Genomic DNA, 12,523 nt, shown 5'->3' on the forward strand with positions numbered 1-12,523 from the left:
TGGAAGCCTAGCTGACTAACTTTCAGCACTGTGAATAGACATTAAATATATGCAGCTGTTTTGAAAGTAAGGCAATATGTTGTTTTTCACATCATTTTTTTGTTTTGTTTTTTGCACCCAATTTGGAATGCCCAATTCCCAATGTGCTCTAAGTCCACGTGGTGGCGTAGTGATTCGCCTCAATCCGGGTGGCGGAGGACGAATCTCAGTTGCCTCCGTGTCTGAGATCGTCAACCCACGCAACCCACGTGGGTTGTTGAGCGTGTTGCCACGGAGACATAGCGCGTGTGGAGGCTTCACGCCATCCACCGCGGCATCTGTGCTCAACTCATCACGCGCCCCACCAAGAACGAACCACATTATAGCGACCACGAGGAGGTTACCCCATGTGACTCTACCTTCCCTAGCAACTGGACCAATTTGGTTGCATAGGAGACCTGGCTGGAGTCGATGGGATTCGAACTAGCGAACTCCAGGGGCGGTAGCCAGCGTCTTTTACCACTGAGCAACCCAGGCCCCCTGTTTTTCACATCATTGAACATAAGCCTAAAATTAGCCTACAGTACACAGCAATACATATTGCAATTGAATTCATCAATCTGTCCGAGTTATACTATTTATAAGGGCTTTTGTTAAGACCCGTCTATGAATATATGCGTCAGACAGAAGCTTTTGAAGTGTCTCATAAACACAGTGAATTACGATGCTGTCAAAACGTACTGTAGTTTGTACAGCTAGATGTGCGCTTACTGCCCCCTGCTGAAAACATGATGGTGATACTTCAAGCTTGAATTGCTCCGATGGTTGAATATTCTTTATTACGGTCCGATGGCATGATTAATAATATTATGTATTATAGCACATTATACTCTATCAAATTAATTGCACTGAATTAACATGTTACATTGACAACCCTCATTATTACTAAACAATTCCAAGTGCTTTAACAAAAATACAGTTCAGATTTCTGCTTTAAAACCCTCCAGAACACATGCTCCTTAGACTTCTGTTGCAAGTGTGTTAATGTAAACGTGTTCCGTGTTTGTTTATACACACACAGAGAGATGAGTCATTCAAAGTATTTTCTGTGGTAATCAACAGCACGCAACGGATTTTTGACACGTTTTATTTAACTCTGAATATTTCTTCGAAGTCAGTGAAAGTTCAAGTTGTAAGTTTATGTATCTCAATGTTAGCACTTTTTATTTAAAATGTGGTGTATGAGATTTATTGTTGAGTGATTTCAGCATGAATGTTATGTTTTCAGAGGTGATGGGCTGCTCACTTTGGTGGAAGGATTTTTTCTGTTAAGAGATGGCCATGCTTGCTATTTTAAAAATTATATATTTTTGTGGGGGTCAAATGCTTATCTTTGTGTTGTTCTTGGGACGCAATGTTGTTATATTAGCCGTAAGCTTTTTTGTGTGCAAAACTTTTTGTTTAAGAGCTTTGCTTTGGAAGTGAAAATCGAAAATGATCAACTCTCTTCATAATGACATCAGTGATTTGTTTGAACCACTATAATGCACCCAAACTAATACAAATAATTTCTCTGTTTGGCCACTAGGGTGAGCTGGAGAAGCAGCTATTACAAGCTAACCCAATCCTTGAGGCGTTCGGTAACGCCAAGACAGTGAAGAACGACAACTCTTCGCGATTCGTAAGACTTGCTCTGTTTATAGCAATCTTTTTGTACATCATTCTGACTGTAAATGCATCTGATTCAACTTCCGTATTTTCTACATTTTAGGGCAAATTCATCAGAATCAACTTTGACGTTAACGGATACATCGTTGGAGCCAATATTGAAACCTGTATCCTTATAAGCATGTTGATATAAGCTCTGTTTTTTAACCTAGTCACTTGCCTACACAGACAGCATTTTAAAGTAACCTTATGCTGCCTTCTTAGGTGCCTCGTTTTGTCAGAAGTCTAAGATATCATTGCATATATCCTTCATACAGAATACAGTGAAAAAGTTCTTCCAAGATAATATCGATAAATGTAGTTGAATCATGTTCAGAATTGACTGTTTTTGCAAATATTTTTGAGCTACGTATATTTACGCTCATTAAAGGATCGCATTGTTAGCTTAGCAACATGCTAACATCGAACTCTTTAGAGCTGTTCAAATGTGACGTCAATTTGTAGGCAAACCCGGAAGGCTAATTCACCATGGGCTCCCTCAGGTATTTCCTTTGCGTTTTTAGGACAGGGATTTTCGAATTACGAGTAAAATAAGATCTTTGGTAAAAAATTACTTAAATACACTTTAGATTTGTTCTAAAACATAAATTACACACAGTCACGACTCAGTCATGTATTTTGAATAAGTTTTGTCTCGTAAAAACTCACGTTGCTAACCCGTCGCTAAATAAGGACAACAACAGTTGTCCATTTCGTAAAGCATGTAGCTCACATGCTCATGGTAGTTGTAGTCCTTAATTCGCTTTTTGATAGCAACAAAAACAGTTACTTTAAAGAGGTATGAGCTACTTCCGTGAGCTACGTATTTTTTACGCCTATTAGATTATCGCATTGTTAGCTTAGCAACATGCTAACGTCGAACTACGAAGGTAATGGTGTGAATTGATTGGACAGTGCTCTCTGTTACGTTGTTTGTCTTTGACTGATGCCATTCAGACCTGTTGGAAAAATCTCGTGCTATTCGTCAAGCTAAAGAAGAGAGAACTTTCCACTTGTTTTATTACATGCTCTCCGGCGCGGGAGACAAACTGCGCTGTGAGTATCAACAGTCATTGTTGTTATATGTGCTTATTGAACAACCAGCCCAATATTTTGAGTTTATAAATGGCTAAAATTGTATTAATAGTAAAAAGCATGAGACCTCATTGTGGTTTGAGGGCCATTTTAGAATTTGATGAATTCATGTCTTTTTGATTCGTTTCCACTCTTGCACAGCTGAACTGTGTCTGGAGAACTATAACAACTATCGGTTCTTGTCTAATGGGAATGTGACGATCCCGGGACAGCAGGACAGAGACATGTATGTGGAGACTATGGAGGCTATGAGGATCATGGGTATCCCTGAAGATGAACAGATTGGTAAATGGATAGTGCTGCGAACATGACAATAAAATGATATGCAGCATGTTTGAGATGCATTCATTTTTTTATTTTTTTTTGTGTGTGTGTTGCTGTGATTTGTGTGTGCCCCCTGCAGGTCTACTGAGGGTTGTGTCGTCCGTTCTACAGCTGGGTAATATGACCTTTAAGAAGGAGCGACACTCTGACCAGGCCTCCATGCCTGATGACACTGGTGAGAATGTTTTTGATGGCACATACAAACAGAAATGGGTCATTAGCTGATCCAAGTTAGTCTATGTGGTTGATCAACTGGACTACCAGTTTATAGGGCCGAGGTTGGCTTGGTAGACCATTGTGGTCAAAGTGGTTTGAGGTAGACCACCTTGAACCAGCAACAAATCAGCTATTATATGTAAAAAAAATAAAAAAATAAAAATAAAATCCTGCAGGACCACCATAAGCTAGTTTGACCTGATTTTACCAGCAGGGAGATGTTATACAGTATCTTACAGAGCTAGAATTTAACTAGGAACTCATGTTAGCTAGTAAATTATTATCCATGTATATTTTTAAATGATTTTCCCCCGGACAGCTGCTCAGAAGGTATCTCATCTGATGGGAATGAATGTGACGGATTTCACGCGCGCCATCCTCTCGCCCCGGATCAAAGTGGGTCGTGATTATGTGCAGAAGGCGCAGACGCAGGAGCAGGCAGAGTTCGCAGTGGAAGCGCTGGCTAAAGCCACTTACGAGAGGATGTTCCGCTGGCTGGTGATGCGTATCAACAAGGCTCTGGATAAAACCAAGCGTCAAGGCGCTTCATTCATCGGCATCCTGGACATTGCCGGATTTGAGATCTTTGAAGTAAGGCAAAATCTTGTTGGGGCCATTTATAGCAGTGTTCTAGATCATGGCATAGCCTGCCACCCCTGGAGTTCACTAGTTCGTTAGTTCGAATCCCAGGGCGTGCTGAGTGACTCCAGCCAGGTCTCCTGAGCAACCAAATTGGCCCGGTTGCTAGGGAGGGTAGAGTCACATGGGGTAACCTCCTCGTGGTCGCTATAATGTGGTTCGTTCTCGGTGGGGCGCGTGGTGAGTTGAGCGTGGTTGCCGCGGTGGATGGTGTGAAGCCTTCACACGCACTATGTCTCCGTGGCAACGCACTCAACAAGCCACGTGATAAGATGCGCGGGTTGACGGTCTCAGATGCGGAGGCAACTGAGACTTGTCCTCCGCCACCCGGATTGAGGCGAATCACTACACGACCACGAGGACTTAAAAGCACATTGGGAATTGGGCATTCCAAATTGGGTGCAAAAGAAAAAAAAAAAACTCATGGCAGAGCCATAGTTTGAAGAGAATCTTACTGAGCATGTTTAAAGTTTATTAAACATGTTTATAGCAAAGTTATAAACTGCACTAGCTATTGGCAAGATTTTAGAAATTACAAACGTTGCTCCAATCTAGGGTTCATCACAGCTTGTGCGCATCCCGAGCTCAGTGATGTGCTTCAGTATAACCAGACTGCTTCAAAAGTGTAAATGTAAGATTATTGTGGGTGCACAACATGTAGTTTACGGCATGCAACAGTTTTTTTTTTTTCTTCTGCAACAGTTTAGTAAATCAACCCGTTGTCTGTCAGACACCCCAACATAAAGAATCGGCTACAGACTCTAAAAAATGACTGTCCACAACACCTTACAAATAAATTTGGACTATGCATAATAACAAGAACATTGCTTACAGCTCGCTGTTAGTAACTACACGCAGATGCACCGCACGCCGTCAGAACGCTTAAACATTACAAAAAGTTGCATCTTTTAATTCATCACTTTAAAATCATCACAGATAAAAATATTAAACTTACTATTTTGTTGTTGGACGACTAGTGGAGCATCCTGTCCCATTTGTAGAATGTGTCTTTCTATGACTTGTTTTACACCCATCATCTTCAGTCAGTCATTTATAGTAAATAATTCGTAAAAGCCGCTTTTTTTGGTGGATATGAGTCTGGTAGATCGAATTCCTTTTGTTATATTTTGGAGTTTGTGTGTGGTAGTCCCAGTTTCACTTTAATTGAAAGTTCACGTTCAGTACTGGCTAAGCACCACGCGGACACCGTCCGTAACCATAGCAACAGCTCCAGTACCCACACATGCGCAACAGTTTTTCACATTTAGGCTCACAAAATCTGAAGAATAACTCTTTTATATTATATATTTATACATGATATATAATGTTATTGCCATGTCTTTATCATTTTTATCACTGTTAATAGTAAAACCGTATAAACGCGGCATCCCTATGCGCAACCCTCTAATAAAATGAGTGGAAATTACTCTAATTTGCAACCAAATTTCGTGCTATGCAACTAAAATGCATAATTTTGGCAACTGGCTGTTATTTGTTAAGATTCTACTCACCAGTGATTGCTTCACTGCATGTTGAGTGTAAAAGTTGTTTCGTGTAATGTGTGTCCAAAGACGAGATACACACGACCCATTTGTCATTGAATAATGGTTTTTTTTTTTTAATACCCTTTCTGTACTTTACAGTCAATTGTTGATCAAAAAGAATAAAAAATAAACATTTAATTCTAATCATGCATAGCTCAGATGATATAAAGCCATTCGAGTCCTGTCTCATTAACATGCGCTCTTCTATATAACTGCAGGTTTTGTTAAAGTGACAGTACCAATATAAGCTAGAGGTCTGCACTGGCCTTAAAATGAAACCCGACCATACCCGAGACCGTGTGACCCGGCCCGAATGATACCATCAGATTATAAGGTTTCAAACTGACCAGAACCCGAAATCGCTCACTGTCTTTATAATGTCTTCTCCTAGCAAGTACTGTTGCAATAGGCTGTATTTTCTGTAAGCATAAAGGCAATATTCATAACAGTACTGAAACAGTAAACATACACAGTTTTAACAAGGCACGGCAGCTCCTCAGTACACAAGAGCAGAGTGGAAAAAAAGCATTAGCTAATCGTACATGCATTGAAACTTCACTTGGTGCAGAACAATCTGGAATAATATGTAACAATGCAACAGTCCCCTCTGTGCAGCCTGAACTTGTTCAGATTGTTGAATCTTTGTGATACCTGCCCTAAAAACAGTCTAGACGCTACGCAAAGAATGAAACACAGCGCAGGTGTCTCAACATGCAAAAACAAGGGGAAAACAGACACGCGCAAAAACACGTTTGGTGTGAACAGCCCCTAACTCGTCCGTTCGCACGTGAGTGAGAGCGTGTGTGCGAAACAAGTTCAGCAAGCCTGTTTATTTTTTTCATTAATTACAAACCCGACCCGAACCTGAAGTCCTACTTAAAAAAATTGACCCGAACCCGGCCCAGAACCCATTGGGTTCTCGGGTCCCGTCGGGCCCCGGTCGGGTTCCAGATCTCTAGTTTAAGCACGTGTTCAACAAATCAGTGAAAATACTTGTAAATAGTACAAATTATGCAATTAAACAATAAACATGTAGCAAAAAAAATATATGCAATATAGTAGCTTATTTATTGATTGAATACATGGATTTGTTCATTTTTAATAAGACAAAATGTAACCAAAATGATGAAAAACTAATAGAATACAATTAGTAAAATGTATTTTTTCGTAATGTACATAGTTAGAAGGTCCCAGTGTAATTAACACCAGTAGCTGGGAGAGAATTTCTTGCATATGTAAGTTAAGGGGACATTATAACTAAAATACACCCAGATGAATCTATATCAAAATCGAATCGAGAGCTTGTGAATTGGAATCAGATCGGGAAATCTGAATCAATACCCAGCCCTAGAATGTGTGCTAATCATGTACAACGAGACTGCATGCTTGTAATGCGCTACATTCATGTTTGCATACTTAAGAGTATGTTTCTTGTCTGAGAGTTCTCATACTTAGATTTCATACTTGGATACGTCGAAAAAGCATGTTGAGGATCACAAAAAATTTGATGTCATTTACCCTCTCAAGTGTGTTTACTTGGCGATTATCCATAAATCCTGCGCTGACAGTGATGAATGGGGTTTGTTTTTGTCTTTGTGTCCGCAGCTGAACTCGTTTGAGCAGTTGTGTATTAATTACACTAACGAGAAGCTGCAGCAGCTCTTCAATCACACCATGTTCATCCTGGAGCAGGAGGAGTATCAGCGTGAGGGCATCGAGTGGAGCTTCATCGACTTCGGTCTCGACCTGCAGCCCTGCATCGACCTCATCGAAAAACCTGTTAGTGGCTCAGCCAATCGCTATCGTTTGGATTAAAGAATCGTTAACGAATCAGCTTCAGAATGGCTCAATTCCTTACGATTCCCATCCATAAAATTCCAGAGAATTGACCACGTTATATTAGCTCATGGTCTTAAGTTGGACGCTACTTTCTTGGATTGTAACCTGTATTCTGTATCGGCAGGCGAGTCCTCCAGGAATCCTGGCTCTGCTGGACGAGGAGTGCTGGTTTCCCAAAGCCACAGATAAGAGCTTTGTGGAGAAGGTTCTTCAGGAGCAGGGAACTCACCCCAAATTCCACAAACCCAAGAAACTGAAGGACGAGGCCGATTTCTGCATCATTCACTATGCTGGGAAGGTGATTATGGTCCCCAGAGATGCACTGATGTTGTAAAACGGTTTCATTTTGTGATATCTAAACATTTGTAACTGTGTTTGTCAGGTGGATTATAAGGCAGACTCATGGCTGATGAAGAACATGGATCCGCTGAATGATAATGTGGCCACTCTTCTCAATCAATCCACTGACAAGTTTGTTTCAGAGCTGTGGAAGGACGGTGAGTCGATAGATCAGATTAGATCAGACACTAAACATGGCATTTTTTTCAGTGGACCGTTCCTTAAAAATACACACTAAAAAAGCTATTCGAAATCTTAATTGCTAACTGGACGTTACAGAGTTTGTAAACAGAACAGTGATGGATGTAAACTCATTACAGTCTTCAGTCTCTTTGGAACCGACCCCTTGTTGTCTACACAATCACATCAGCTGTTGTTGAGATGTTGTTACTGTATTTGTTCTTTGGTCTCTTCTGCCGGCCTGGTCTGGTGTTCGGTTCCTCTGTCTCTACCCTTCTTCATCCATCCGTTCTCTTCATGTCCTGTTGGACCCTTTGTCCTCTCCCTCTACTGTACGTCTGTCTCTCTCTCAGAGCTCCAGAACTGTCAGAGAGCTTATTTCTATCAGCGCTTTCCTTTCCTTCATTTAGAACCAGGTGACAGCTTTGATTTTCAGTCATTTTACTTTCTTTGTCTCTTCATCCACAGTTTGAGTTGTCCTTCTCCAACTGTTTTCTGCCCTGTATGTGTGTGAATGTGTTTCTCTGATGGATATATAGTCTCTGATGTGAGCTGTCTCTTTCTCCTCTCCTGTCTCTTTGTGTAATAGTGTGCTTTGGCGCCTCCCGCTGTTGGTCTGTGGTACTGCAGAAATGGGTATAAACTGCATGGGTTTGGTTTTGTTTTCACCAGTGAAACATGACCACAGAATGCAGTTACATACACACACATACACATAAGGTCCAAAATTAACTTTTTACCACCAATGGTTGGTAAATTAAATGTTATGTACTGGCATGAAGCTATTTCATAAAAACAAAAAAAACAAAAAATGCAAATAAATGTAGCTGTTTTCAGTGCAGGCCATTGTGACGCTTGCAGAACTGCACAATAGTCAATCTCAATCAAAAATCGTTACACATTGTTATTTTGATCATCTGATTTTCTACGCATCGCACACTAATCTGTCTATTGCAAAAGCATTTATACAATGTTATTTTGTTCTTTTGATTTTCATTGCATCTCACACTAGTCAGTTTCTCGCAAAAATGTTTACTCATATTTCTTGTTCGATTTTCATTGCATCGCACACTAGTCGATCAACCAAAAACATTTACACATTATTTTGTTCGTTTGTTTATCATTACATCGCACACTAGTCGATCACACAAAAACATTTACACAGTTATTTTGTTCGTTTGTTTTTCATTGCATCGCACACTAGTCGATCAACCAAAAACATTTACACAGTTATTTTGTTCGTTTGTTTTTCATTGCATCGCGCACTAGTCGATCACACAAAAACATTTACACCGTTATTTTGTTCGTTTGTTTTTCATTGCATCGCACACTAGTCGATCACACAAAAACATTTACACCGTTATTTTGTTCGTTTGTTTTTCATTACATCGCACACTAGTCGATCAACCAAAAACATTTACACCGTTATTTTGTTCGTTTGTTTTTCATTACATCGCACACTAGTCGATCACACAAAAACATTTACACCGTTATTTTGTTCGTTTGTTTTTCATTGCATCGCACACTAGTCGATCACACAAAAACATTTACACCGTTATTTTGTTCGTTTGTTTTTCATTGCATCGCACACTAGTCGATCACACAAAAACATTTACACCGTTATTTTGTTCGTTTGTTTTTCATTACATCGCACACTAGTCGATCAACCAAAAACATTTACACCGTTATTTTGTTCGTTTGTTTTTCATTGCATCGCACACTAGTCGATCACACAAAAACATTTACACCGTTATTTTGTTCGTTTGTTTTTCATTACATCGCACACTAGTCGATCAACCAAAAACATTTACACCATTATTTTGTTCGTTTGTTTTTCATTACATCGCGCACTAGTCGATCTCACAAAAACATTTACACATTGTTATATTGTTTGTTTGTTTATCATTACATCGCGCACTAGTCGATCACACAAAAACATTTACACATTGTTATTTTGTTTGTTGTTTTTCATTACATCGCACACTAGTCGATCTCACAAAAACATTTACAAATTGTTATTTTGTTCGTTTGTTTTTCATTACATCGCGCACTAGTCGATCTCAAAAACAGTTACACCGTTATTTTGTTTGTTTGTTTTTCATTACATCGCGCACTAGTCGATCTCACAAAAACATTTACACATTGTTATTTTATTTGTTTGTTTTTCATTACATCGCACACTAGTCGATCACACAAAAACATTTACACCGTTATTTTGTTTGTTTGTTTTTCATTACATCGCACACTAGTCGATCTCACAAAAACATTTACACATTATTTTGTTTGTTTGTTTTTCATAACATCGCGCACTAGTCGATCTCACAAAAACAGTTACACTGTTATTTTGTTTGTTTGTTTTTCATTACATCGCGCACTAGTCGATCTCAAAAACAGTTACACCGTTATTTTGTTTGTTTGTTTTTCATTACATCGCGCACTAGTCGATCTCACAAAAACATTTACACATTGTTATTTTATTTGTTTGTTTTTCATTACATCGCACACTAGTCGATCACACAAAAACATTTACACCGTTATTTTGTTTGTTTGTTTTTCATTACATCGCACACTAGTCGATCTCACAAAAACATTTACACATTATTTTGTTTGTTTGTTTTTCATTACATCGCACACTGGTCGATCACACAAAAACATTTACACATTATTTTGTTTGTTTGTTTTTCATTACATCGCACACTAGTCGATCTCACAAAAACATTTACACATTATTTTGTTTGTTTGTTTTTCATTACATCGCACACTAGTCGATCTCACAAAAACATTTACACCATTATTTTGTTTGTTTGTTTATCATTACATCGCACACTAGTCGATCTCACAAAAACATTTACACCGTTATTTTGTTCGTCTGTTTTTCATTACATCGCGCACTAGTCGATCACACAAAAACATTTACACATTGCTGTATTGTTCGTCAGATTTTCATTGAAGTGGCTTTACATCAGGAATGCTTTGAGTTACGACAATAAACATTTTTTAAAACAGAATTCTGTAGGAAACAGTGGTAGACCATTTTGTTTGATTTCTGAAATTTGATTTGCTCATGACAAAAACAAAATCAGACTATCATTCTGACATTGTGAATTTAAACAACATATAAACTGCATAAAAAATACAAGCCAACTGGCCAGTAGCGATTTTATTTATTAGCAAAAAAATACTTTTTACTCTCATTAGTTGCTTGTTACTTTTGGACCTTGACAAATGGACAGTTCAATAGTACACACACACTCACACCAGCACTGCATTGAGTTCCATTGTTCTGTGTGTGATTGTCCCTCACTCTTCACCAGCATCATGTCTCTCTCTCTCTCTCTCTCATCCCCCCACATACACACGTGCCGTTGTGGTTTGTCACCAGTGCTGAAATGTTATTGTCTGTGAGTTCACACCATGATCAGACTGCATGCCTGAAATAATATTTAGACAGTACATTGACACTCTGTCTCTGTCTGTCTGTATCTCAGTGGATCGTATTGTGGGTTTGGATAAGGTTGCCGGTATGTCGGAGTTGCCTGGAGCGTTTAAGACTCGTAAGGGAATGTTCCGAACGGTCGGGCAGCTCTATAAGGAGCAGCTCTCTAAACTCATGGCCACTCTGAGAAACACCAACCCAAACTTCGTCCGCTGCATCATTCCCAACCATGAGAAAAAGGTACGAACTGATTTTCAGCAACAGTACTTCTGCAGAAGTCCCAACACATCAGAAAAATGTGTCCCGTAAGAAAAAAGCATTGTGTTATTTCTCGCATAATTAATAGACACTATATAATCCAGTGTCAGAAATTAACTATATGCCCCCCTGGATTTGATTTTCAGGGGCATTTTTTTATGAGGTCATATTTTCTTCCTAACCGTTTAAAACTGTGCCTCATCCATTTATGTTAAATGATGCCAATTTAACCAATTCATTAAGACATATTCTCAAGGTTTAGAATGTATTTCCTCTTACCCTAAGAATGAAATCAACATCAGCTTATATTTTATTTCATACTATGTACAACTAGGACTAAAATAGAATATGAAGAACTTTATCAGATGTTACAAAAACAAACAAACATAGTTATTCATAAAGAGGGCATTTTTTTTGCCTCCACATTTTGAATTTCTGTGGCAGTTTTTGTGACATTTTTGCCCCGAGTCCCCCCTTAATTTTGGACTCTGCTATATTCATGTGTGCTCTGTGTTTCTCTGGATATCAGGCAGGTAAGTTGGACCCTCATCTGGTTCTGGATCAGCTCAGGTGTAACGGTGTTCTGGAGGGCATCAGGATCTGCAGACAGGGATTCCCCAACCGCATCGTCTTCCAGGAGTTCAGACAGCGGTGAGCTGCTCAAATGCTGCTGTAGTTTATTTTCTGCGAATGTTTGTTTTTTTGAATTCACATAAAAAATACGTTTTTCAAAATGAACTCCTAAACGATTCAAATTCATTATGCATTGTTTTGTTTTCCGTCTAATTGAACAGAAGTTCAAGATTCGATTGTTTTTTCACTGGTATGTTAATGCTGGTTTGTGCTGTTGTTCAGATATGAAATCCTCACACCAAACGCCATTCCTAAAGGCTTCATGGATGGAAAACAGGCCTGTGTGCTGATGGTGAGATTTCAGTGTTTCAGTTAACCAACATAGTGACTTAAT

The 12,523-nt window shown here is 39.1% G+C and overlaps 2 protein-coding genes across 3 annotated transcripts in view; one reads left to right on the forward strand and one right to left on the reverse strand.

Moving 5' to 3' along the window:
- The window catches only part of LOC127449901 (von Willebrand factor A domain-containing protein 7-like), a 230,368-nt gene that overhangs the window by 70,519 nt on the left and 147,326 nt on the right, over positions 1-12,523 (reverse strand). The gene's annotated exons all lie outside the window — the stretch shown is intronic.
- Positions 1-12,523, forward strand: part of LOC127449801 (myosin-9-like) — a 59,939-nt gene that overhangs the window by 31,589 nt on the left and 15,827 nt on the right. For both annotated transcript variants that reach the window (XM_051713355.1, XM_051713356.1), the window contains 12 exons: positions 1,568-1,660; positions 1,751-1,814; positions 2,644-2,742; positions 2,923-3,066; positions 3,185-3,280; positions 3,641-3,912; positions 7,110-7,283; positions 7,468-7,641; positions 7,726-7,840; positions 11,351-11,538; positions 12,086-12,207; positions 12,412-12,481. In XM_051713355.1, coding sequence (XP_051569315.1) covers positions 1,568-1,660; positions 1,751-1,814; positions 2,644-2,742; positions 2,923-3,066; positions 3,185-3,280; positions 3,641-3,912; positions 7,110-7,283; positions 7,468-7,641; positions 7,726-7,840; positions 11,351-11,538; positions 12,086-12,207; positions 12,412-12,481 — 1,611 coding nt within the window. The remainder of the gene's footprint in view (positions 1-1,567; positions 1,661-1,750; positions 1,815-2,643; positions 2,743-2,922; positions 3,067-3,184; positions 3,281-3,640; positions 3,913-7,109; positions 7,284-7,467; positions 7,642-7,725; positions 7,841-11,350; positions 11,539-12,085; positions 12,208-12,411; positions 12,482-12,523) is intronic.

The sequence above is a fragment of the Myxocyprinus asiaticus genome, chromosome 13 (assembly GCF_019703515.2).
Source record: "Myxocyprinus asiaticus isolate MX2 ecotype Aquarium Trade chromosome 13, UBuf_Myxa_2, whole genome shotgun sequence".
NCBI classification, from domain to species: domain Eukaryota; kingdom Metazoa; phylum Chordata; class Actinopteri; order Cypriniformes; family Catostomidae; genus Myxocyprinus; species Myxocyprinus asiaticus.